Source organism: Hippocampus zosterae, chromosome 13 (genome assembly GCF_025434085.1).
Source record: "Hippocampus zosterae strain Florida chromosome 13, ASM2543408v3, whole genome shotgun sequence".
In the NCBI taxonomy this organism is placed as follows: domain Eukaryota; kingdom Metazoa; phylum Chordata; class Actinopteri; order Syngnathiformes; family Syngnathidae; genus Hippocampus; species Hippocampus zosterae.
Genome location: NC_067463.1, coordinates 17,063,502 through 17,090,341, shown reverse-complemented (window position 1 = coordinate 17,090,341; position 26,840 = coordinate 17,063,502). Strand labels below are relative to the sequence as shown.

Here is a 26,840-nt window from a genome sequence, read left to right as displayed (position 1 = left end):
CTGGAGTTACCTTGAAGAATGTTAGTAATAATTAATGTGTTTAATTTTTTAGATGATTACAACATTCCTCGGAAAGTCCCAATGTGCCGTTACTAGAAAGCTATATTTTAAGAACAGGCCCACGGGCTACCCATCTGGTTCTGTATTCCACCCCACCTGCCCATGCTTCCGTCCACATTCCAAAAACTTGCATGCTAGGTTAGCTGAAGACTACGGTCATCTAAATTGTCCATAATTGTGAAAGAGAGTGACTGGCGACCAATCCAGCGTGTAACCTGCCTCTCATCCAAAAACAGCCGGGATTGGCTCCAGATCCAGAGGCATTAGCCTGTTGTCCCCCCACCCCCCATCCCCAAAAAAGGATGGGTTAACAATACAATGACGTGTCAAATAACGGCAACAACAACTATATAAAGAATCATATTCGGTTAGATTTTGGATCTTGTACTGGATGCCGTTAGACCGCATGGACGTACCAAATTGAGTGGCCAGTGAGTGTATATGAACTTGGGGCTAAAGAAAATAACACAAAACTATGAAAAACTATCTTTATTATACATTTGTAGGTCATTTCCCTCAGTGTACAAATTGCAGAAGCATGATTACATACAAGGGGTATGCATAAAAATGAAAGATAACCGTAGTTTGGAAAACGAGAGATGACAGTGACAACACACCCTACGAACAAGGATGCATTCAGGGCATCATGGCAGGAGAAAAAAAACTAAATCTCCGTTCATGCATTGACTTCAGTTCACTAAAATTGTCAATTGGCTCAAAGCCTGTGTGGTGTGTTACAAAAATTAAGAAACAAATTAAGAAACAATGGTAAGAAACCACTTATACTTCTATAAACATAAATCCTTTTCAAACACAAGCTTACAAAATAAAAATGAGCCAAAAAGTTGATTATAATTAACATTTAGTTACAGCTTTTAACAATGTTATTCACAATTTTCCTTCATTTTTTTTTCTTTTTTTGTAGTTCCAGCTTGGGTTAACAGTTGTGTTCTGTGTAAACTGCAATGAATACATTTCCAAAATGCTTACACTTAGAAAAAAAAAAAAAAAAACGAGGTCTCTTCTCATGTGCATATGTTAATGTTACGCAAACAAATGTGCCAAGTTCAAGACACAGTTAAACGCTAAAGTAAAAATATTCGTTTTGTAAAAATGATCATAATAAATAAAGGGGGAAAAAAAGATACTGATTTGTTATGTTTCCTAAAGTTGTACTTTTTTTTAAGGTTCTGTCATAAGTACCGGTGTATGTTTGCATGTCTGGATCGCAAAAAGGCAAGAGACAAATCTTGCAAAGTCAACAAAAAGAAAGCAAATAATTGGCACTGTTCCATGAGAGCCTTTGACTTCTGTTTGAACCGTTTGGTCTCTGCATAAACACAAACAGCTTAAGAAATCCCAGGATGTTTTGCATTTGCTTTGCATATGGAGACCCATTGCGGCAAACTGTCCCAAAAAATAAGATAAGATAAGATATCCTTTATTCGTCCCACACTGGGGAAATTTACATTTATTTAAATAAATAAATGCAACACTCAAGTTTTGTTTTCCTATAAAAATACTGTCTCTTGGCTTCTTCAGCTGTCTCCACGTGACACTTGTTTCCAGAAGCACGACTTCACTGTTGTCATAGCGATTATCAGCCTGTTGTACAGTATAGTGTGTTCTCAGTGTTGCTTGGTAACCATATAACGAGTCAACGGCCACCTGAACACTGCGACGTCTTTGAGCAATTCTTCATGTTAGTTTCACCCATAATGCATTTTATGGCAGGCAGAAACAAGACATCATAAATGTCATGGAAATCAAACAAAAAAAACCCACACATTGTTCCCATTTTGCTTCAACAAACCAAAAAAAATCAATTGTGATCAATTCGATTGAAGACCCTCTTCACACAGGATGCTGACACACGTGTGTGTGTCACGCATGAAGCCAGCTTATCCGAGGCATTAAGGCCTAAAAAAGTCACGATTTACCTCAGTGGATTAGTGTCTTCAGTCAAGTGACGACAATGGTAAATTTGAATCAAATTGATTTGTAACGAAAAATAAAAAAATGAAAATAAAAATGCCTTCTTTTTTTTTTTTAAGAAGGTGTCATGCATGCAGCTGTGTGACGGTCGTGTGATCTGTTTGTCTGCTGGTCTGTCACACTTTAAAATGTCACGGACTGACACACACACGCACACGCACACACACACACACACACACACGCACACACACACATACATGGTGAAGTATTTCCCACCTTGCCTCAAAACAGAAAACCTCAAAATGCTAAAATTTCATTCCTCCTCTTCCTCTTCCTCTTCTTCCTCCTCCTCCTCCTCCTCGTCATCGTCCTCATCGTGGCAGTGGGTGATCTCCTGCGGGGTTTGAGGGAATAGGTTGGGAGGCTTGATCTCGCTGAAGGAGCGGGTCAGCTGGTTGCGTTTGCACTCCAGTTCTTTGCAGTCACTGCAGTGGTTGCGGTTGCGCGTTGCCAGCGGCGACTCGACGTCGATGTCCACGTGCGCGTGCTCCACCGTCGATTCGTGGGGCATCTGAACAAACCAGATGAACAAAAACGGGGGCTTGAATAGTTTCTGCTAAAAATATGCACCAGCAGTCATTCCTCCACCGATTTTTAGTGAGATGTGACGGCAGATGTCATTCATTCATCACGTGTGCCGTGGGAAATTATAGAAACCAAATACCAATGAAGTTGAAATGTTGTGCTGAACACAAATAAAAATAGAATACATTGGCTGGCAACCAGTTCAGGGGGGGTTCTCAACACCTGTGAATCTGCGGGACAGCTGGCTGGAGACCTCAGAGGATTACAACATCAGCATGCCAAAGCAGACACCCTGTCGCGAGGAGGAAAAAAAAGCATTGGTGCCAAAGCTATTTGGCCCTCCAGGATGCTCCCACTCACAGGGAGCGCGCACTTGTCCGTGCCGCTGACAGCCCAACCGCATTATTTGCGCTGCCGAGTGTGGAGGACGTCGACCGAGCCCAGCTCCAGTGCCATGTCCATCAAGATGGCTGACGGCAAGACGGCGGATGTCCTGTAGGGTCAGTTGTCTCCATGCTGGACTTGGCAATAAAGGCCCTACAGTCCTAAAAGTCCAGCCATGTTCATGGCAATCTTCTCCATCGGCACCGGAGGAACCCGGTGGGAACCTGGGCCATCCTCCAGATCCTCATCCCTCATTAGCCGAGGCCACAGGTGCTTCAGCTGAACCACGGTTCGTGAGGGGCCGGGCACCTTGGTGCAGCCAAGACCCTTCACCGTCCGTCTTCACTTCTGCTTTTATAAGTCTGGAGGTCATGAAGATGTGGAGCTCTATGTGCACCGTTGTTCACCTCCCAAAAAGGATTGATCCTATGCCCCAATACCATACAGGGGCACCCATGGAGCGGTGAGTGTTGCCATCTTGGCCCTTTCCCGGTCTTGGAATGAGGAAAGCATTATGTCATAGTCGCAATGGACTACTTCACTAGGTGGCCATTCCGGACCAGAACGGCACTGCCACCGCTGAATATCGGTCAATGTCATGTTTCGTCGGTTTGGTGCACCAGAGGAGCATAGGAAGGAACCTCCAATTGTGAACATGCATCTTCGAGGAACAATTTCATTGTTAGTTAGAAATGACATCAGAGAGGTAGAAGGTGCAAAGTAATGTGAACAGAAGGGTTCAGGTGGAGTTTTAAGAATTCTGGGCCGGGGACCAATTTAGTAGCAGGGCTCAGTACCAATCCATTTTGTCAACTGGAATGAACTGCGTGGAAACGTGTCAAGCTAGTCCCAGGTCACGGTTCAATGAGCCCAAACTAACACAAGAGCTAACCTGCAAATGTGTTTGTTTTCATTCACCGAAACGTCTTGTCGCATCTCTGTACTCACAAGGACGTGTGCGGCTCTGAAGAGGTAGCTGAATGGATAGTAGAGCAGGTTGATGAAGGAAGCTGCGTAGAGATCTGCGTAGCGCATCACTTGGGAGGCGAACAGAGTCTGCCTGGAGCCGCTGCGGAAAAGGCTACCCATCATGCCGTAGCACATGTCCATGTCATGTGTGACTTTCTGAAGACAAGAAGAATACTTTGATGGAAAAAAAACATGGTCCTGCTTGTTATTTTTGTTTCAATTTTAAGTTTGGAGAAGGCAAGGTCACAGAGATAGGAGTTGTCCAATGCAAGGCATAAAAATGCATATTGGATATGTCTTTAATACAAACTCCCATTCCAAATCCCACAAAATTGGCACATTGTGTAAAATGTCAATAAAACCAGAATACAATCACTTGGAATTTTCTTTTCAACTTTTTTTTTCTCAACTGAACGCACTACAAAGACAGGCTATGTCACATTCAAACCGATAAGTTATCGTTTTTTGTTTTGTAAGCCAATGACAGACTTAGGGGCAACTGTCATTAGATTTCTTTACATGTCGAGCTTAGAAATGATTGGTATGAAAATATCAATTGTAATAACCACTTTACATCTGTGTACAACATCGGGTTACATCAATGCCATAAGAACGAAACTCAGTCGTAAACCGAGGATCCCCTGCACGGTATCTCTGCTGGTGTGTATACGGTTATTCATTAATCGTGAGCATCCGCACACAGATAAACAAAGATAAACATCAGAACAAAGATAAATCACACACACACAACAAACATACTCCACATGTGACAGCATGTGGGCAGACCCTGTCCCCTTGTGTCATTATGGAAACCGAAGTGATTAACGCTGTACCTTGACTCTTCTCTGGATAGTGCTGATATCGGGCCTCTCGTTGCTGCTGCTGTCCAAATGTCTGCGGGAGAAGCATGACACGATTCAGGTCGGTGACAAAGGGCAGGTGCTGTCATATCAGTTTGCTAAAGAGGCTGACGGCTTGTTATAAATAACATGCTGGGCGCTCCTTTAGACTCTACACTCTTGATCCCAAGGACCTCAGAATGCACATGCCCTCACACAAATGGACATATAGTAGTTTGAAAGAGTTCAATTTCTTACTTGTAGAGTTCTGCCAAGAAAATGTCCAGACCTTGCAGTTCCTCAAACAAAGCTGAGAGAAAAAAAACGTATCAGCATCACCGATTGTGTGCATGAACGTGACATTAACTGAGTCATGTGCCAAATCTAATCCAAGCCACTCATTGCAATGTTACGGTGGGTTGGGCCTGGTAGATTTCCTTTCAACTGAGAGAAATGTGTGCAACAATGTTCATAATGTTTGTTTTTCTCGCGGCCTCACAACTCTTGTCGGTCCACACGTGCAGCTCCTGGGCAAGCTCAGGTATGACCAGGAAAGTCCTCCAGCCTTGGCGTTTCTTGGACTTGAGTATGTCTCCAAAGATATGGTCCCCGATGTACACAATGTCTTTGCCTTTGGTCCCAAGCAGGTCACACACGATGTCTGAGGAGCCTGCGGTGGAGTATTATGACATCACACAGGGAGCCCTCACTCAGCGACCGCAAACACCCTGAGGCCACAGGAAATGTCTTCTTACCTCCAGAGTAAACAATACCATGCTGCAAGGGTCCTGTGTATGTGCCAATCTTCAGTCGTCCTGTTGTCTGAGGCAAGCGTAAAGTACATAAAGGCATGAGTTAAAATTTCAATACTTCACGCCGGCAAACTGTACCTTAAAAGTAAACAAACTTTGAGGCTACCCTGTACTCACTCGCTACTATTAGAGCTTAGCGATTCCAGTACATCCTTTCTAGAAGCAAATAACTTCATTCTCAAGAATATTGCATTGGCATTGAAATGTAGAATACATGAAATATCTTAAAAACAGACTTAAGGCTCTGTTCACAAAAAAGCACGTATAAATCAAACATTGTCACAGAGGTATTGAGAGTCACTAATAGCTTAAGAGGCAATATACTGCCAATCAAGTTTCTAGTTGTTGCAGAATAAGTGCTTGGTAATAGTAACACCAAGTGACATCACAAGAAGCACATCAAAGCAACCGGTTTTGCATCGAGATCAGCACTACCTCTCAAAAGTAAGCAGCTTTTCTTCAAAACACTGCTTTCACAGCATACTCAATGGTTGTGTCTATTTTGCTATCAAGCACTACCAGCTCATAGTGACCAGGTCAAAGCCACCACCTATTATAAAATGCCGGTCGGACAACAGCATGGCTTCGTTGTGAAAGAATGCGAGTAATACACCGACATGCCAGCAGTCCAGACCCGTTTCTTGTGTAGCACATTATGAAGCACAAAATACAACAGGACACCACTGACGTGTGGATGACAGAGCGAACGACAGAAAAATATCTCCTGTTTGCAAAATACTGTGTAGACAACGCCTCAGAGTCAACCTCATGAGCACAAAATAGAAAACTAAACCAAATGGTAGATTTTGGAGTGGCTGATGAGAAATTGTTTTACTGTTTGACATGTGTACCCAATGAAGTGGCAGGTGAGTGTAAAGTATACTTTAGACGTTTTTATAGTGAGCTTCCTGTCTCCTCACCGTATCCACTTGTCGGAGCACTGTTCCTTCACCGAAGAACAGTGGCTTTCTGGCATCCACCAGGATGAGGTCAAAGTAAGACTGCCACGGTCGGTGTGAAGTAGCAGGCTGATGCGGACGTAAGCACACGCACATGAAGAAAGTTACACAAACATGGGGATTTTAAAAAAAACAATGGTTTTCAATATACTAGACTGAGCTTAACTGTTTATCTTGTATATGTTTTTTTTAGAGTGACGTATATTCACCTTAGGACCGTGGGGGAAGTCAAACAAGTAAGTCATGATTTTCTGTGAAGAAAACAATATCCAGCAAGAGGGGTTTTAACTTAGTGATGTTATTATTGCCTCACTGTGAAACCAACATTAAACTTTAAAATGTATAGATTCAAAATGATCATTTGGCAGTAAAAAAATAGATATAAACAAATAAAATAAATATAGACTGTTGACTATACTATTGCGCTGCAGCCAACAAGTAGCTAGTGTGGCTGATGGCCTGAATTTTAATGGTCTTACTCACATCAGTGTATTTGTAGTCGCTGTTGGTAGCCAAAAACACCTTGGCAACTTCATTCATCCGGCTGAGGAGAAGAGGCAACTTTCCCTGGTGGGAATGTGGAAAACAAAATTGAAGGCTAAATAAAGCTCTTTACAAATAAGCCTCCCAATAGATTCCAGTTTTTGTGTGAAGAGCATCCTTCATGAATACAAACGACTTACATCTTTCACGACATACTTCTCAAGGTTCTCCACGGTTTTTTCCTTCAATGTACCCTGAAATTTAAAAGATGTGAAAACTTAACAGTGCTTAATTGTACCAGTTTTCTTACAAGCATCACTGCAGATTGATTCAGGGACTGATTTCAAGTTGCGTAACCGTGACCAGATATTGTGGGCTCCGAGGGACATTTGCATCATAGCAGCTTGTTCTGTTACTTAAAAAAAAAAAAGAAATTCTCTCCGGGCATGTTTTTTCCTTTCTTTTTTGTTAGAATATTTACTTTCTGTTAAGAAGTTGATCACAGACACAAAAAGTTTGATTGCAGTTTTGATCTATCAGTGCTTGGGTGTGCATGAAAGGCCAATCAAAATACCTCCCTCCATATTTCATATTGGCTCTGAACATCTGTCTGCCAAATGAAGCTTAATAGAAGTTGGGTGATGTAACTAGAGAACGACCCAAAGGACAGAAGGGGAAAAAAAAAGACTTATTAGAAAATATGCCTTCCGGAGTGTGGCCAAGCGAAGTCGTATGACCTCAAGAGAGCAACACATACATTACCATATGTCCCAATAAATTTGCCTCACTGAAACAGTTTTGTAAAAAGGAATGGTCCAAAATTCCAACACGGAACGTTAAGAAAAATCCAACGGTTCATCCTCACGTTCCACTCTACACTGTGGTGTTTACATGTTGCATTCAGTTAAAACGTGGAAACAATTTTCGTGTTGAATTACTTTCACAAAACTGTATCTTAACTATTGCTGTGACTTGATGATTAAATCTTCTATATATATATATACACACACTGTATATATATAAAATTTCTGACCAATTTATACCAAAATGTGGGCAATTCCATTCAATTTAAAATCTGACTCAACATATTTTCCTGTTAACAATTTAAATCTGTAAAACCGTTCACTCATTTCCCACAATTAACCCAACACAATAATTACTATTTGTACTAGTAACTTAGATGTTATTGTTTATTAATTATTAAGTAAAACTGAATTGACTCGCTTTATTCAAGAATGAATATCTGAGTAATTTGGAGTCAAATCCCTGTTTGTTTGTTTTCTGTAATATTTACATTGCTTGAGTTACTGAGTCAAACTTCAATGATTTTTTGGATTTGTTTTCTTCAAACCATTTGAGTACAACTAACTCATCAGGTTTGGCGGGGTAAGGATCACCAACTTTCTTGCCACTGTAGTTTTCATACATGCTATACCTTGAAGTGAACCCAGTCTACAGCATCGCGAACGTCCTGGAACATGCTCTTGTAAGACATGAAGAGGTCGCCGTCTTTAAATCCTGTTTCGCAGCTGAGGGGGAGGGAGGAGCAGAGACACATGTAACCAGCTGTTGCACAAGACCGATCTTTACAGAAGGGTTTCCAAAACATTTCTCTTGTTTTTTGTTTTTTTTCTTAATTTGTCTTTATGCTCATTTGCTCTTAAATGGGATAGCCTTCCCTTGATGGCGGGGTCCCCAGCCAAACAGGAAAGCATTCTTCCCCTAAAAGACCAACAACCAGGTTTCAGAGGACAAAGACCATGCAACCATTCCAGATCACATTCTCAGGTAATGTACAGGACATTGGATTCCCTCTGCTAATATTCGCATCCAATGTCTATCTCACTTGGTTCCTCATTTCAAAGCAGGAGTGCTCAACCAGTCGATCGCGGTCGACCAGTAGTCTGCGCACTGGTCCCAAATCGACCGCGAGAGGTGTAGGGGAAAATGGAAAGAAAAAAAAAAGGGTATCTGTGTGCGTTTTATTAATATCATATATTTTTGTGTTAGTGTATACGGCACCCGAAACATCCTATCAGCTTCACATTCAGAAAAACAGAATCACTTATAAAAAAAAAAATCTAATTAAAAAGTACAATACAATACATGCTGATTTATATAGCGCTTGGTCACCTTTAACCTACGGTGGCGCATAACTGCATCACAGGAAGTTGTTGGCGGGCAGCAGTCTGCAGTAGCAGCTAGCAATTACAGCTGTTGAGATATATCTATTTTGTTGTGTTTATTCTTATTCAAAGTTTGTTTCAATTGCAATTCACTGACCGCACTGTCAAAGAATGGGAATCCGGACAGCCAGGAGGATTATTTTAAAATGGTACACGCGAGCTACAAATAGTGAGGTCTCTGCACTTGCCGCAAAGGTTCGTCTCCGCCACCCTGTCGAAGGTCCCCAAGTTAAGGTAGGCAATGATTTCCTTTTTACAAAATCTGTCTTGTCTTGTATTTGGATTATTTTTCTGTTTTGTTCATATTCAGGTTCGTCAGGCTGCTGCTCATCATGGCATGGCGTGTGCGTGCATACGTGCGCATGTGCGTAAATGCAAACGGTGCGGTCATTGGTCAATTGTGGGGAAAAAGTAGATCTTCGTTCAAAAAAGGTTGGGCACCCCTGTTCTAAAGTTAGTCCAAAAAATGTTATATTCCTGCTGTCATTATTGGAAACTGTGTTGTTTTTTTAAACAAATAGGGAGTGCAAATGTAATTATTGACCACTCGACTTCAATGTGAAGCCTTCATGCAGCAAGGGTTTCTTTTGTCCCAGGTTGGTTTAAGTCACTTCACATACAACGGCCAGCAGCTTGCTGTATGACATGACATTAATTGTAAGAAGCAGTTTCTTACCTCGTGTACCTATCACAGTTGGAGAAGAAATCCACTAGGCATGCAAAGAGGTAAGTCTCTAAAAAAACAACAACAACAAAAACAGAAAAAGAAAAGAACAATTGTCAGTCGCAAAACATCATGCATCACACTCGCTGACAGTTTTCTGGCATTGGCCTCCAGAATTGTTGTGCAAACATTACCTGGCAGGTTAAAGAGTGTGTTGAGAATATAAAAGCGTTCCGTATCATCTCTTTGGATGAACTTGTTTGGGTAGCACTCACGGATCTCAGGACTGAGGAAAGAGGAAACCCGTTCAAATGAGGGCATTGATGCAGGCACACATTCCGTATGAGGACACAAACCTGACACTCTTACTAACAATCTTCCTCAGAGTCGAGGAGAGATGAATGTTCAGAAGCCTCACCCTCTGAGGAAGTTGAATCCATGGACGCAGACCAGAATATTACCGTAGGCGTCGACCTTCAATAGGTTTCCGTACATCGTGTCGAAGACAAGGCCCCTAGCAGTGAAGAAGAAAACAAATCAAAGATGTATTTTTAAAGGCTGTAATATCCCTAAGCACAGTTCATTTCCGTTCTTAATACCACGAGTCCTGCTGCCCTAGCCAAATAGAGGTCCTACGGAGATCTCAAGTTTGGCATTGAAGTGGCAAGTTGGACCCACCTGGTAGGAAAGGACGGATCGTAGACAAAGCTGAACAACTCCTGTGGGTAACCGATGGAAACCAGCCGCTCCACTGTAAGCTCAAATCCAAGCGACTCATATTCTGGGGACTTATACACTAGGAAGCAAAGACACATGTACACACGATGAGTTGACGAATCATTGTCACCCAGATTTAACAAAAGTAATTACAGTCCTGCGCTTACCGTAATTTCTGGAGAATAACACATACGTATATTATGCCTACCCAAAATCGCCCTTCAAAAACGTTTTTTTTTCCTATGTACTCCAATTTCCGGGTTGTTACCTTCTCTGTCAGTACCTTCAACCCCGGAATGTAGTAGAGGGCGAACTGACCGCTGCATTCAGCTTTTTCATCTGCTACCTTGTCTCTATTCGTCTGGTGTCTTCAAAGGTGTGGAAGTGTACACAAAATTAATCAGCAAGCTCTGTAGAAGCCTGAAATGCTCCTGATCATTGAATTACACGTGTTGGATCAGGGAGAGATCTAAAACAGGCAGGATATAGCTCTAAAGGAACTGGAGTTCCCTACCCCTACCTGATGGGTAGAAATATCCTTATATCGATACATTGCTAAGCTTGATGGAACCACAAGATTGGCTCTCTCTGCTTCTAAACTCCGTGATGGTGGCGGATGGTTACAACGTTTTGTGGTTCTCCATCCTTAGAACATAAAAATAATGATTTTTCTTGAAAGACACCTGATATTCCGGAAATGCAATGCATAGCCAAGAAAGTACTGCTGGAGCGACATTTTCAGTAGACGATTCAATCAAACGGCTGCTGAGGTCAAGCAAGATTTACAGTATCCTGAAAGGACCCCAAACCTTCCAAGTACGCCATAATGTATCTGTATAATAATTATGTTTGATTTGTGTTACGACCCTCTGCAGTAAACATTTCAAAAGGTCAACAATGCTAATAATCAGTTCCGTCACTTGCCTACTGTGACATTTGTCTGTATTTTCTGGGCAATGAATTCAAAAGATGTTACTTGGACACTGGAGTACAAGTTAGACCTGTGAGTCAGACTCCTCAGCAAACAATGTGATATTAGAGCATATGTCGTCAATTAAATTGAAGGTGCAAAATGAGCAACTTTTTCAGGTGACAATATCCACTTTTGATTGTGCTGCGTCGATTCGGTCTTTTGTTACCAACACGTTCACACCCCCTCATGAAGCGCCTTCCCACAAACACATGCATACACACGGTACTCCCATTTGTGTTTGTCTCGACTCAAGACATGATGTTCTCCACATGAATCAACAAGGACATCTGATCAGGAGTGAAAACAAAAATTGGCCCGACTTTCGGTGGAATCTCAGATGAGCTCTGCGCATGCTGATGATCTGCACTCCTCAGCATCGCCAAGAGCTACATGTTAACCCCAGGGCCAAACTCGAACTAAAACGAGGCTTGGAAAAATCCGTCGGAGGATTAAAATGCTATCTGACACTGGGACAAGGGCATGTCATGTTATAAATATAAAATGGAGAATGTGCTTGCATTGATGGCTGCTGTCCTTGTCGTGGTGGGATTGTTTGGAAGAATTGGACAACATAAGCGAAATGCTGTCTCTTCTGCCATTTCTGGCTGCATGGTGTTGAACATGAGCATAACATTGCAAAGCACATACAGATGTGGACAAAATTGTTGGTACCACTCTGTTAATTAAACAATGATAATAATAATAAAGTAATAATAATGTAATTGAAAATAATCAACAAAAACTAACTTTTAAATTGTAGTTCAAAGTCATTAGAACTAAACTGATTGTGCCCTAAACTTAATACTTGTTGCACAACTTTTTGAAACAGTTGCTGCAATCAAATTATTATTATTTTTTTTTAACTTACAATGAGTCTTCTGTACCTTTCAGGTGTTTTGGGCCACTCTTTTTGAGCAAACTGCTTTAGATGTCCCAGGTTTGAAGAATGCTTTCTCCAGATGCTACATTTCAGCTTTCCAACACTGGGCAGCACATATTCATCCATCCATTTTCAACACCGCTTATCCTGAAGAGGGTCGCACGAATTGCTGGAGCCTATCCCAGATGACCTCAGGTGAAAGGCGGAACAACCCCTAAACTGGTCTCCAGTCAGTCACAGGGCACATAGAGACGAACAACCAGACAAACACCCAAATTCGCCCCTCACTGAGCGGGAACCGATCGCATGCTGCCCTCACACAAGTCCGGCTAGTGTACCACGACACCATCAGCGACATGCGGCACACTTTCATTCTTGAATACCTTGATAGTCTTCAGATTTCATCGGACCCTGCACAGATTCTAGACAGCATGTGCTGGATGCAACGAAGCAGAGCCAAAACATAACATAGCCTCCTCCTTGCTAAAGGTTTTTGTCATCCGCTGTCATTATGCTGTCTGTCTGTTTTAGTCTTAACTGCCACATCAAGGTTTGCAAACTTGTTCACAACTTCACCACCCACCTCTGTGAATAGAAACCAAATAATCACATTTTCATTCTTGACGTCTTGAATTCCATGTAAACATTACACGTAAGACATTCAATTGGTGAAAACCACATACCAGGTAGGCAAATAGATTTTGGGTGCCAGTCCAAACTCAAATTTTAATACATACAAGTCACACCCGAGAATTTTCATTACATTTGAATCCATCATTACAATTATTATTGACTTTCTTGTATTAATACGACGATGATTTCATTACCAGTGGGGTGCCAACAATTTTGTCCATGTGTGTAGGTCACAGTTGTGATGTTTTAAATTAGAACTAGCGCTGTTGTTTTGCAAGATCACTAATCCGCAGTCTGTTTCTGTCCAAGGAACCACGTCACCTTTTGCAGCTCAATACTCCATCTGTCCCTCAGTCCCAGCTGTGGTCCTTCAGTAAACAGAGGGCCTGGGCCCTCTGCCCAGAGCAGAAGCGCACACCAATTACATTGCCTTCCCACCCCCTTCTCTTCCTCCACTCCCTTCACTTCCCTTGCTCCCTGCACCACACTCTCTTGTCATATTCTTCTTCCCGAAGCTCAGGGGCGCCACAAAGAAACCTATTTTAAGAGTTGTTTGCACTCTGTCCCCTCTGCGAATACCATTCTCGTTTTTTCTCGCTCACTGCCAGGTCCTTTTCTACAGGTTGACCTTGACATGGACAAAGCTCAATTTAGCATGTCATTCCATATCTTAATCTAGATTGTAAAACCGGTCGTTAGGACTGTCATTTAGGAGGTGAGTCACGTCTAATTACATAATTACAGTAAGGCTTGCTAAACCATGTATCCTGTGCACAATTAAACGATTGATTAGGAGGTGTTGATTTGGCGGAGCAAACAATGAAAAACAGAATATCTTTTTTTATCACCACAATGTATAGAGAGCTAGTATTTGACATAATTTAACTTAAAGGTTTCGTCTTTTGTTCTAGGTTATCCATCATATCATGTATGCTATGCTAGGTTCAGACCAAACATGAATTATCGTGTTGCCATGCATGTTTCGCATGCTTTTGTTCATGGGAAAACTACATTGGGAGTTTCTCTGAGCGGAGAAAAACAGGGGGAAAAAAAAGAAAAATGAGAAATCTCATCAATCTAGTGACCGCTGGCTGTGTGTTTGACGTAGCAAATATTCTTAAGGCCAACTGGCTGTCAGCGCCGTGATCCACACTGCCCGGCATGCAACCGCTCGAAGGGCACTGACAGTGTAAGAAAATGCGCCACCAGAAATGCTCAGTTCGTGTCGGTCTGACCACAGCATTAGGAAACCGCAGGCTTGAATATGTAACATAAAATGCAATTTGTAATAGATATGCCAGAGGTGTCAAAATAAATCCATTAGTCAACAACAAATTGTTTATCAGACACGCCACATCTTCCTCCATATCACCTGCAAAGGATCAAAGTGCACTGGGCGATAAGGCTATCTGATGCTTACTTGTTCTTGCTGTTACATGTTGCTCCCTCAAAGAGACGATTATTACCGAAGTCAAGAAGTACAGATGGTTGACTTCAAGAAACACTATGAGTTGTGAAAGTAAATTGTTTATTATATTCACTTGGTTCACCGTGACCTGCAGCCTATCCCATTTGACTTAGGGCAGGGGTGCCCATTACGTCGATCGTGATCGACTGGTAGATCGCGGGCAGTTCCTAAATCGATCGCGAGGGGCGTAGAGGAGAAAAAAAAAACATTTGTGTCTTTGTGCATGTTAATAAAAATGTTTTTGTTAATGTACACTGCACCCTAATCATCCTATCAGTCTCATTTTCACAAAAAGTATGAAAAAAAAAATGCAGGTAAATCTTTAACCTACGGTGGCGCGTGACCTGCTGTTAGGAAGCAAGAGCTGTTGCGCTATATCTTTTATTGTTATCGTTATTCTCATTCAGCGTTTGTTTCGTGTACAATTCACCGAGGTCACGGGCAACGAATAGGAATCTAGAGGGCCGAGGGAAGCTCTTTCAAACGGTATGTGTGAGCTACAATCATTAACGGGCTGCAAAAGTGCGTCGCATGCCTCCATGTCAGGCGGTTGCTCATCATGGCATGCGTGTTTATGTGCGTGCACGTTAACCGGTCGATCGCGGGAGGTTGTTTCATCGAAAAGTCAATCTTCGGTCCAAGACGTTTGGGCACCCCTGATTTAGGGGATGAGACAGGTTACAGACTGGTCTGCTCATAGGGCACAGACAAACAAACAAGCATTCAGACTTGGATTAAAACCATTGGAAATGTTGAGTCTCCGCGTGTCTCTGCGTTTGTTTGTTGACCTAAAAGTGTTTGGGCAGGGTGCAAACTATATCTCAGTTCCTATTCTCCAAGTCTAGGCTCCACTGATCAACTGGCTTCCAGATTAACTGGCTACCGATTCCTACTGTGGCTTGGTCAGGTAAAGTCAATCCATAATTTTGTGTTTCCTGTCTGCCCATCCTTCCTAAACTACATCAAAATTATTCAATTGCATAACTGTGTAATTCTTCAATAAACATGAAACGAAACAGCTTTTTACAAATCCCACCTGTGATGATGGACCGGCAAAGTGTACTGACACGCCTACCTCTAGGTAACAACACCGACCTCTTATAATCAAATACAACCCACCTTTAAATGAAATTCTGTACTGTATAGTGGTTGAACCCTCTCGGGGGTCAAAAGCTGACAGACAGCCCCTCCATGGATACATGAGGCTCATGCATCTCGCAAACATTGCCATTTAGTTCTGAGCTCCCATAAAAAGAGTAATGTCAACAGCTGAGCAACTTGCACTCTGCACTCAGAAGGAGCTTTAAATTCACAGCGGGACTCGGAGTGAATCCTGTTCTCAGAGGACTCATCATTTGAGAACTTCACAAACACACGTGACCCACTTAACAAAGTCGTTTGGTTATTTTGGGAAGCACGGGTGAAAAAGTGGGTCTGAGTCACAGAACAACACGGCGGGGTAATTTTGGAGCAGTTACTGGTCAGTTGGAGTATGCAACTGAGCCTGAGTGACAGGGAGTTATGTGGAACGTTCATAACAGGTTTGCCACTGACTGATCGGGAGACCATGGAAATAGAGGAACTTTAAAAGCTGTGATTTTATTTTGTTTTTTTTACTTCAGATATCATATTCATTCAGTAAGTGTTAGCTTTCTGTCCTAAGAGTATATTACCATTTACTCTATTTGTTTAGTTCCCGTAGGTGTTGGGTGAGGTGTTACGTACCTGCTAAAGTGTAATCCATATCAAAGCCAAAGCACTTAATCTTCTCCATTGCCAAGCTTCTGTTGACAAACACTCTACAGAAGACACACCAAAGTATTTGTGTTACTGGTAATGAAAAACAGCAATACGCAGGAACAATGACAAATAGCATTCATGGGTGAATAAACGTTTACGTGAGAAGAAACCTTCCACAAGTCAGACTGGTCGCCAGGCCAAAGTGGATGTATTGTGCAGCCGCATGATGCTGAGAATGTGAAAGTATAACCATAATGTCGCCCCTCCATAAAGAGCACCGGCTTGCACCGTACAGTGAGAATGGGTCACGAAAATCTCATCATATTGCATATTCACTTTGAGGTAATCGCTCGGGGTGCGTGTCTCTCCAACAAACGACAAAACTAATCTTGATACATGAGGCGCGCTCGGATTCAAGGACGGTTCCTCCTAAAGGGGAGCGATTCAATTTGGTTCAATTCAATGTGATTACGATTCAATTCAATATAGTATGACTCCCTCTGAGAAGGTATGATACAATGACTTATTTTCGAATATGGATACACTTGTCAGTGCTGTGTTCAATTTAAATAACCCTTCAATTAAGTGCTATTCGATGATAACTCGCATCTTTTAAATCAAACCCGATTTTCCAACTGAAATCACTGTTCTTTGCACCCCTAGAAACCACAACACATTAAAGTTATAAGTTTCAAACTTAAAGATAAAGCTGAAATTATCTACATCTGCAAAAAACGACAGTTGCGAGGCGGAATGTCGATCAGAGGGAAGTGAGTTTTTTAAGAGCATAGCTATTCAAGAAAAAGTACATTTCATCTAGCCTAAATGTTTCCGGTGGGGGCAGCATATGATGCAAACTATGGTCAAACGCGTATTTCAAAAAGTACAATCACAGTGAAAATGAAAAATAATTGTGATCTGGATCAAATATGTTCGTATGGGTCCAAATATGGGCGGCTCGGTGCGGCCAGTGGTTAGCGCGTCAACCTCACAGTGCAGAGGTCGTGGGTTCGATCCCGGCTCCGGCCTTCCTGTGTGGAGTTTGCATGTTCTCCCCGTGCCTGCGTGGGTTTTCTCCGGGTTCTCCGGTTTCCTCCCGCATTCCAAAAACATGCATGGCAGGCTGATTGAACACTCTAAATTGTCCCGAGGTGTGAGTGTGAGTGCGGATGGTTGTTTGTCTATGTGTGCCCTGCGATTGGCTGGCAACCGGTTCAGTGTGTCCCCCGCTTACTGGCCAAAGACAGCTCGGATAGGATCCAGCTACCCCCGTGGCCCTTGTGAGGATAAGGCGGATCGGAAAATAGATGGATGGATGGTCCAAATATTTGTCAGTAATCACTAAAGTGCCTTTATACCCCAGATAAAGCTTTTTGACATTGCATGGAGTGTACCACGTGTTTATAATTGTTGGACAAATCCAGTATTGGTGAAGCTTAAGACACAAAATGAAATCATCATAGTCATTGGAAAAGAAACCAATTATAATCAGTGTCCGTTTTCTAAAATATTTGGAGTACCGTTTCGTAATCCCATGGAGAATAATGACAGTTGTTCAAGGTAAATTAGGTCTTTTTGTAGCTTTAATGTTCAATTTGAACCGTACATTTTTTAGAGAAGACCATCGGAAATCTACAGCAGTTACAATTTCTATCAGTAAAGAGAAACTTGCTTTCTGTCTGGTGATGTATGACAGTATGCTACTATTTTGAGTGATGGTTAACACTAAGACTTTGTGACATTCGGCCAGGAAAGAGCTCTACTGTCCTGCCTCGTAAATCAGTCAGTAGGTGCACAGTGTCCCCAACTATAGACATTGTTTACATCAGCGGGCTAAACCTGCTAACTTAACTCACATTGCTGGGACATTTTAGCCCGAAATCAACGCACATACCGATTATAATATACATCTGTTATGTTTCAGCACATTTTCTTGACGAATTCCCTCAAATTTCAGAATTATATTCATGTTAGCATTATGTTACTTTGCAGAGTTTTTTTCCGTTGTTGTTGTTGTCAAAATTGAAGACGAACGGAGCGGAGAATATATTGTTCATGTTTTAACACACTTGCCTATTTTCTGCTCATCACAATAAGATGCAAATTAGCAAAATGGAAAACGAAAATAGAACGTCGTGTTACACACGGATGGCATTTGTCGTCCCGTCCTACTCATCCAAAGCAGAAAGTAAATACCTTGAAGCAGTTCCGTAGTGAACAAGCTCCCATTTCAATGTTTGTCCAGGAGAGGAGTAGCGATGCATTCTATGTCAAATCAAACCTGACTTTGACTCTCCCACCTGCTCCAGCAGGCCACCACAGGAAACACAATGACCCCCCATCCCCACCACCACTCAACCCTCTCTCCCCCACCCCCCCTCTCTTTGCTTTCTTACCATTCAGACCTTTTCTGACTTGTTGCAAAAATGATTGTGGCTTTTCTACGTCATTCCCTGTTGTTGTGTGCAGTTAGTCAGAGTTGTTGTTCTGTGGCATGACATTTATGGGCCTTCAAAGACATCCAGAACAGTCACAAGTCAGGCGGGACTAAGCAACAGTCAATTTATTCAAATTGTGGAAAAGGTCGAGGAGGGTACGCTTGCCCTCGATTCAAAGCAGACGATTGTCGTTACACAGCAATGTGTTTAATAATGATAATAATAATAAGAAGAAGGAGAAGAATATGAATTATTAACTCATTGTTGACATCAAAGGAAGTATTGTCTATACCAGGGGTGGGCAACCTTGTACACTCAAAGAAGCCAAAATGTTAACACACACACACACGCACACACACGCACACACAAATAAACTTACTTTTCTCATGTATGTAAATTCATTTGAGTATGTTGATCATTTTATTTGTGGTGTACATTTGTGATTACTTCATTATGGAAACAAATATCAGTTCCAATGTTTATATTAAAAAATAAATAAAATCTAGTGATTGAAGCAAATCAAGGCAGTGATCTCCCTCCAACCATTTAACATTACAGTATACCCCTTACTACATCGCTAAAGGTGCTCATTATATGTTAACTTTACCAGCTAGGGTTGCAAAATCATTATATTTAAAAAAAGAAACAAGGAAAAGTGACATAAACTTATGTAACATTGCTTTACACAGATGGTAAGATTGCAAAGAAACCTATTACTGTCAAATGCAAGTAACAAGTAATATGAACTATATTGCATTTCGGAAGTAACTTGGCCAACACTCCCTATGGCACATGTGTCAAACTCAAGGCCCAAGGGCCCGATCTGGCCCACCACATCATTTTATGTGGCCCGCGAAAGCAGATCTTGTCAACTTTCATGATGCTTTCGAAAATGTCTCACATTTTTAATTCTAATATGTAATAAATAAGAGAGCTATTGGAAGCATTTTCTTCTTACCAAACCCCTCAATTAAACAATATTTATTCCCGACTTTTTTATATGGTTTCAGTCATTACAGCCCTTCAAGGTAAAAGGTAACGAAAATGTGGCCCGCGACAAAAACGTGTTTGACACCTGTGCCCAATGGGAAAGGTTTAGGAAGGCTCTGGATTTTTCTACGAGACCAGCGTGACTCTATTATGTTTCAACTTTCGAGTCAATGAAGTTGTGTACGTGTGACAAAAGTCAGCCATAGTGATACAAATGTGTAAACCAACAACAAAAGTCCGTATCCCACTGAGCGGCGAAGGTTTGTGAGTGTCTGCGAAGGGCCCGCATGTTGATTATTCTTCAGGGTGCGTTCAAGGTGGCACACATTCGCAAAGATGTTGGCCAGACATTTATAACCAGTTTTAGTTGTTGCCAAGAAATCTTTAACATGCTCACAATGATCAGTACGAATAGTGTTTAGAATGACTTTAACTCTAACCTTGCCTTTATTTAAGAGAAGCTGCCAACCCATAGAAATTCAGGAACGATAATATTCGTGGCACATGATTGATGATTTGATGTATAATTATTATTGTTTAATGTGGAATTATTTCCTACTAAATAAATACCCTTGCATTCAAGGTTTTTTTGTGCCTACATAAATGCGGAAAAAAATAATTTATTAGACGAATTCTGGGTGTACCCCACCTGCAGCTCGAAGACAACTAGAATAGGCTCCGGCATGCCCGCGACCCTCATGAGGATAAAGCCGTTCAGATAATGGATGGATAGTTTCATTCTGTTAAAAGTTGCTCTTTACCTGCTTTGTCATTAGTGTGCATTTAATGTCTTTGAGATGGAAGAGAAAAGGAACAGAGAATCGGTGAGGGGCTGCGCGCTGTGCACAGACATTTCCTATTGTTCCTAATTCTTTATTCGTGCTTCTTCCGCACTGTTCAGCAGGAAATCGAAATTTAGCAGCAACATTTTATCATCTGAACGATTTGGTACAGGCAATCCAAATCAGTTGCCAGCTTTGCATAAGCATCAACTAAACATGTGTGATGGACGCAGAGTCACAACCTCAATTGTATGTTATGAAGAGTTTTGCATAACGCTAAATAATAAATACAACCACACCCAAGGTACAAAGTTTATGACACCAACACTCGAAAAACCTGCTTAACATTGTGTACAAACTCTAGTGCACCACTTAAAGACATTGAATTTGAAGTATTACATTAATGTGCCGCAATGCTGAATCGACTAATGCTGTGCAGTGAATAATGTGATTTTGCAATAAAAATGAAGTAAAGGATTTTTTTTTAAATTACAAGTGTGTCATCCGACATCTAACATTTTCATACCGAGTTTGACATTCTAAGTAATTGTGTGACATAGCTTCTGGTCCATATGACTCAAATAGGAGGTTCAAAAAGGGAAATCCTCTTTCTGTTTTATTGGCTACATATTGGGAAGTGTTAACAAGGGGTGTCAAACTCATTTTCGTCGCGGGCCATGTCATAGATACTAAATTCCTTGGAAGGTCCTTAGGACTATGAAAAACGTCACTTCAGCCTATATTCAGATACATAATTGTCCTGGCCGTTAATTGTTCACAGTAAACTGAATTGGAGATCAGAAGTCATTTAAGATTGTGGCACACAAATATGAAGTATACAGCTACGGTTCACATGATGTTAGGAAGAGATTTGGTAGCAAGGAAATGCTTGTAATATCCGTGAAAAATGAAGAAAAACCTATTTAGCAAGAAACATGAAGCCAGCATTATTTGATTTAGTGATCCAAGTAAAGTGGTTGGCTCTGCCCCCCAGGCCTTGACTTTGAAACCCGCGCGTTAAAACGTTAACTTAAGAGAACACCTTCAAGCCAGAAATATTGTGTCAACATGCTGAGGAAAGTGCATGCTGGAGAGATGCGCAGACCATGGAGGCAGAAGGTTCTTACCTGTGGTATGGCTCTCGTCTGTATTTTTTCATTGTCATTCTGTCCATGTTGGCTGGCAGGTCTGCATAATTCTGAAGTCTGTCACTCCATGAAGTGGTCATCTTGAGTCTTTCAATATCTGAGGAGACAGTTAGGCGAAATTAAACAAGTCCATGTTTGTACTTTATCAACATGAGGTACCTCATGATTCTATATTGATGGGGGGTTCTACCTGACCAAATAGAGTGGAACCGCTTAGGTTGAACACAAAGCACAGAGTTGCTTTTTTTGTTGTTGGTGTCACCACTTCACAGGCTGATGACCGGGTTGCCATGTTGGCATGGAAGAAACAAATCTAACTTTTTTTCGATTTAAAATCAAGTGAATTCATGATTTTTGAGGGGCGGCACGGTGATTGAACTGTTAGCACGTCGGCCTCACAGTGAAAAGGTCATGGGGTTTGCATTTTCTCTCCATGCCCGTGTGGGTTTTCTCCTGGTACTCCGGTTTCCTCCCACATTCCAAAAACATGCATGGCTGGTTAATGGAGTACTCTAAATTGTCCCTGGGTGTCAGTGTGAGCGCTAATGGTTGTTCGTCTATGTGTGCCCTGCGATTTGCTGGCAATCGGTTCAGGGTGTCCCCCGCCTATTGCCCGAAGATGGCTGGGATAGGCCCCAGCAACCCCCGCGACCCATGTGAGGATAGAGCGGATCAGAAAATGGATGGCGAGATGGATATATTTATGAGAAGAGACCCGTACTATGATCCCAAATGAAGACGTCTTAATGTATGTTAATAATTATTTTTATGTGCATAACTCTTTATTTAAAATTCATTTAATTTGTTTTCTTTTTTTGTTATATGATCTTTTATTTCCAAATAGTTCTAGAGATACCATGACAAATAGAGGTCCAATGTTTAATAAACCAGACAGCGATGGCACATCACTTACCAGTAGTTTAAATTCTTCTTTTTTTCACCTAAAATGCTTTACACTGGTTAGGTGCTACTTACTTGCCCAAAAAGTATTGAGATTAAATTCAAATTTGTACATTCTTTTGTGTGAGGATGGGTGTTGTTATCTTGAAAGAAGTGCACTGATTGACTGGAATTACAGCCTATTCTTGAATGCGTTGTTAACACCGTTAACATGAGTATAATAGCTGATGTAATCACAGCACACAGAAGATACTTAAGAAGGCGTTGGCGCCAAAAACAAACAAGGAATGGCCTCTGAAAGAGGGTTGGCATGATGATTCAAGTAGTCACAATGATGTCCAGCCATCCATCCATTTTCCAAACCGTTTTATCCTCACAAAGATCGCGGGCGCGCTGGAGCCAATCCCCGCTGTCATTGGGTAGTAGGCAGGGTACACCCTGAAATTGGTCACCAGCCAATCGCAGGGCACACAAAGATAAATGACCACTCACAGTCACACCTATTGACAATCTAGAGCGTTCAATCAACCAACCATGCACCTTTTTGGAATGTTGGAGGAAACCAGAGTACCCAGAGAAAACCTACACAGGCACAGAGAGAAAGTGCAAACTCCACACTCCAGAGCAACATTCGCTATGTTCGCAGACACTCGCAAGCATTCACCGCTCAGAGAGAAAAAATGCATTATTACCAGTTCAAAAGCTACCGAGCTAATTTTATGTTACAATATTCGCATTAAGCTGTTAATACATTTACATAAAACTATTGACTATATGTGCACTACCCGTGTGTGTGTGCGCATGTGTCTCAAGTGTGTGTTTTATTGTTTCAACTGATTTAAGGCAAGATAATATTTACACATTGTTTAAAGAAAACTTTGTAGATGGGATTTGTCACTGGCCTATTCATTTGAATTAGGCATGGATGAAACCGCTGTTAAAACAATCATTTATTATTGTGTTATATAACATTTGCGTTTCAGATGAAGTAAAAGCAATGGCAACATGTGAAAATGAGGTTTCATATTATGCATAAATACAAAGTTTAAAAATGATCAAAATGACTTGTTGGGTAGAGTGGGCATCTTCCCATAGTGTGAGATGTCTCCCTCAGGTTGTGGAGTAAGATGCCTATTTACAAGATTTTACATTTGATTTATTAAATATGTGTGCTTCAGCACAATACTTGGGGACATAATTTTTTTTAGATCTTCTAATCATTTATATTTTTAAAGAAAATCGCCATTTTTAAGGGGGGCATCCCCCACTTTGCCCTTGTTATTCAAAATATGTTCCACATTTTCCATACTTTCCCGACTCTTAACACTGTATTGTACTTTGATGTCTAACTTTTGACATCCAAAGACAACAAAATAAGATGTATTTTCAGACAGTAATGAATACTTGTGCCACCTCAAACATGTACCAAAGAGAGGAAAACCTGCTAGAGTAGCTAGTTAATACATTAAAGTGCATTGTCAACTCTGATTGCATGAGCATTTCTGGACCTTTGGTCCGTGGCTTGTTGACAGTAATTAGGAAGTTGTTTTTAGTGGAATCTGGAGGAGAGGGTAAGCTCTGCCTAACACAATCGCTGAAGTCAGCTTTCTTGCTTTCTTGCTCTTGTGTCAGCACCACGCAGATGTGACACATGATAATATATGTGTCACAGAAAGGCACGTATCAACACTTGTATGTTTTTCATCTTTGCATGCAGGCGTTTGATGTACATCAGCGTGTTTCTGAACAACTCCCAAACAACTACCGGGTTGCAGTCATTTTGAACCAATGCCTTCAGGACACCTGTGTTTACACTCTGACCAAGGCTCGGTGATGTCAGATGGGAGAGATCAGGTTTAGGAAGATAAGAGTATGTGAGAGCATTGCAAACGACAATCGTGCACTAACGCAAATGGGCTTTGTTTCACTCACACAATATATCACGTAGCGCCGTTAATAAGCGCTACCACGGCGTACTGCACCCCAGAAATCTGGATGCCAGTGCGGCATAAAAGATCACCGATGAGCTGCTATATCGGTCGGTGTTGAATTAACTAAGCTAACAGGAAAGCATTTCGCAAGACAACGAAACATCTCATTTACTTGCCAAACTAGCTAACAGTCTGCTCAGCTCTCCTTGTTCGACACTGATAGAAGCGGAGAGCACGCTGATGTCTGGAGCAAGCCTAATAACACATTAGCTGAATGGGACACAATAACAACAGCCAAAAACGGGTCGTTGGCAGGGTTCACTGGGTTTAACTTAGCTGTTAGTAACATAACTGTACTCACCACTGTTATATCCTGTGTCGTACAAGTGCGCCGCCACTACGTCGAAGCATACACCTTCAACAACGTGAAAATATGAGAAAGAAAGGTTGTGGATATCTGCGTAGAACGATGCAGTCAGATGCAGCCTAATGAGTGCGCCGGGAGGCCAATCTGTAGTTCCCACTCCTCAGTTGGAGGCTCGGTGGCGTTTCTGTCTTCTCTCTCTCTCTCTCTCTCTCTCTCTCTCTCTCTCTCTCTCTCTTTTTTGCTGCCAGCTGGAACAGGAAAGCAAACAGAGAGGGCGGAGTCTCCTTTCTGTCTTTCAATAGGAGGCGGGGTCAGCTCTCATCTTGGCAAAGGCAAGTGACAGTGGAATTGCGTCTGTGCGACAATTATAAGAAGTCACAATAGCAACAACAGTGTAATAGCAGCATGGTGCTCTAGTGTTTCGCACATCAGGCTCACAGTTATGAGACTCGTATTTCGAGCATTCCTTGGGTGCAGCTTGTTTTCTCGCCAATGCGTTCCTACGTGAACCCACCCAAGTTTTCTCGAAGTTCTGCGACGACCTCCCACAGAAATATACGTTCGGTCCATTGTGGGGTAAATTACAAGTGTCCAACTAAACGCCCGGGGGGCAGAGCTGTTCTTTCTTATATGCCTACGAAATCTTGCAAAAAAATATTTTACTCTCTTGGATCAACATGAAGACCGTGAACCCGAACAGGAAGGCTGGACCTCTGATTCGAACCCAACCTCAGAACCACGTTCAATGTTTGGAAAAATGCGAACAATAAAATGTGGGTGCAGTTAAGAAATAGGAGTCAGCGATTATGCTCTCACACAGGACAAGCACTGTGCAACTCAGCTGCTGAGTTGCAGCTGCCTAGTAGTTGCTTTAGTCGGCATTATTCTTTTGGTGGAATGTCAAACTTGTGAACTAATTTAAAATGGCATCACATGAATATGAATATTGCTGCAATCGTATTGCACGCAACCCCAACTTTCAGCAACAGCTTTGGAGCTCCTCCTAGGCAGTTCGAATGGAGCCATGCGAAGCAATAAAAAAGACAAATTTAATTGCAGATATTCCGACTGTTCAGACTTTGACGGTTGCATCTTTCATTCCCTAAAATGATAATAAAGATACAAATATTAAAGCCAGTAAAATCTTCACATTGCTTTTTCAACTGAGTTCATGTATTTAATATTTTGTGGTGTGGTAAAATACAAGTATCATCTGTGAACATTGAGTGACAACAAAAGCAATTATTAAACACATTTAAACTTGTCAATTTAGGCATTTTCGATTAGATAATAATAATAATAATAATAATAATAATAATAATAATAATAATAATAATAATGTGTCCATTATATGTGTAAAATACTTTGTTCACTAATACTGTATGAATTTTACTATTTACCAAAATTCAACAATAATTCAATAAGCTAAATGAAATAATAATAATGAATTCATAAACCAATTTAAATGTGTGTGGGGGGGTGGTGGCTAAATTAAAAGACATATTGCTTGACTCATGGTAGGTTAAGAGCGATGTTTTGGGTATTTAAAGAAAAACAGAGATGGGGAAATTCAGGTCCCAAACATAAAACGCCTGCAGCTCGGCTTTAGTTACAAGCGCTTCTATAGCTAGACGAGCTTGTTCGGCTACACCGTAGCAGAGTTTTTACTTTCTGGCCCTGGATTCCCTATCTCTGAGAATAAATGAGTACAGGCAAGTGTGTATCATTTAATCGCCCCTCAAACGCGCGACAGCAATTAGCGAGTACTTGTTCCTTCCAACAGAGGGCAGCAACGTCATGTTTTTGAAAGCTGAAGCGCAGTAGGGAACGACGACAACGTTTTTAGAAAGTCGAAAAACATGAAATTGCTTGCAAAATGCAGAGTTTATTCATTGGAATGACAAAAATAATATAGCTGCGCCGTATCGCATTATGATCTTTATCAAATTAGACTTTAGATACAATCGACACAAAATTAACATTGAACACAAAAGGCA

At 41.4% G+C, this 26,840-nt stretch overlaps 1 protein-coding gene and 1 long non-coding RNA gene across 4 annotated transcripts; one reads left to right on the top strand and one right to left on the bottom strand.

The window, feature by feature from the left end:
- Positions 1-1,692: 1,692 nt before the first annotated feature.
- On the bottom strand, positions 1,693-25,077 carry nt5c2b (5'-nucleotidase, cytosolic IIb). 3 transcript variants are annotated; one of them, XM_052084375.1, is made up of 18 exons: positions 24,838-25,077; positions 21,625-21,742; positions 16,273-16,346; positions 10,555-10,672; positions 10,295-10,390; positions 10,071-10,162; positions 9,889-9,946; positions 8,462-8,555; positions 7,227-7,280; positions 7,027-7,110; positions 6,753-6,794; positions 6,505-6,612; positions 5,528-5,594; positions 5,272-5,442; positions 5,031-5,082; positions 4,767-4,827; positions 3,913-4,089; positions 1,693-2,566 (listed from the first exon to the last, which is right to left on the bottom strand). In XM_052084375.1, exons 2-18 carry the CDS (start codon positions 21,723-21,725, stop codon positions 2,309-2,311), a joined length of 1,707 nt encoding a protein of 568 aa, XP_051940335.1. In that variant the 5' UTR covers positions 21,726-21,742; positions 24,838-25,077; the 3' UTR covers positions 1,693-2,308. The 3 variants fall into 3 exon arrangements, with proteins under 3 accessions (XP_051940335.1, XP_051940336.1, XP_051940337.1); XM_052084376.1 differs by lacking the exons at positions 16,273-16,346; positions 24,838-25,077; XM_052084377.1 differs by lacking the exons at positions 10,555-10,672; positions 16,273-16,346; positions 21,625-21,742; positions 24,838-25,077 and having other exon boundaries at positions 10,233-10,296.
- On the top strand, positions 8,935-9,349 carry LOC127613397 (uncharacterized). The gene is made up of 2 exons (XR_007966173.1): positions 8,935-9,118; positions 9,149-9,349. It is a non-coding gene; the product is annotated as an uncharacterized LOC127613397 (long non-coding RNA).
- Positions 25,078-26,840: the final 1,763 nt, after the last annotated feature.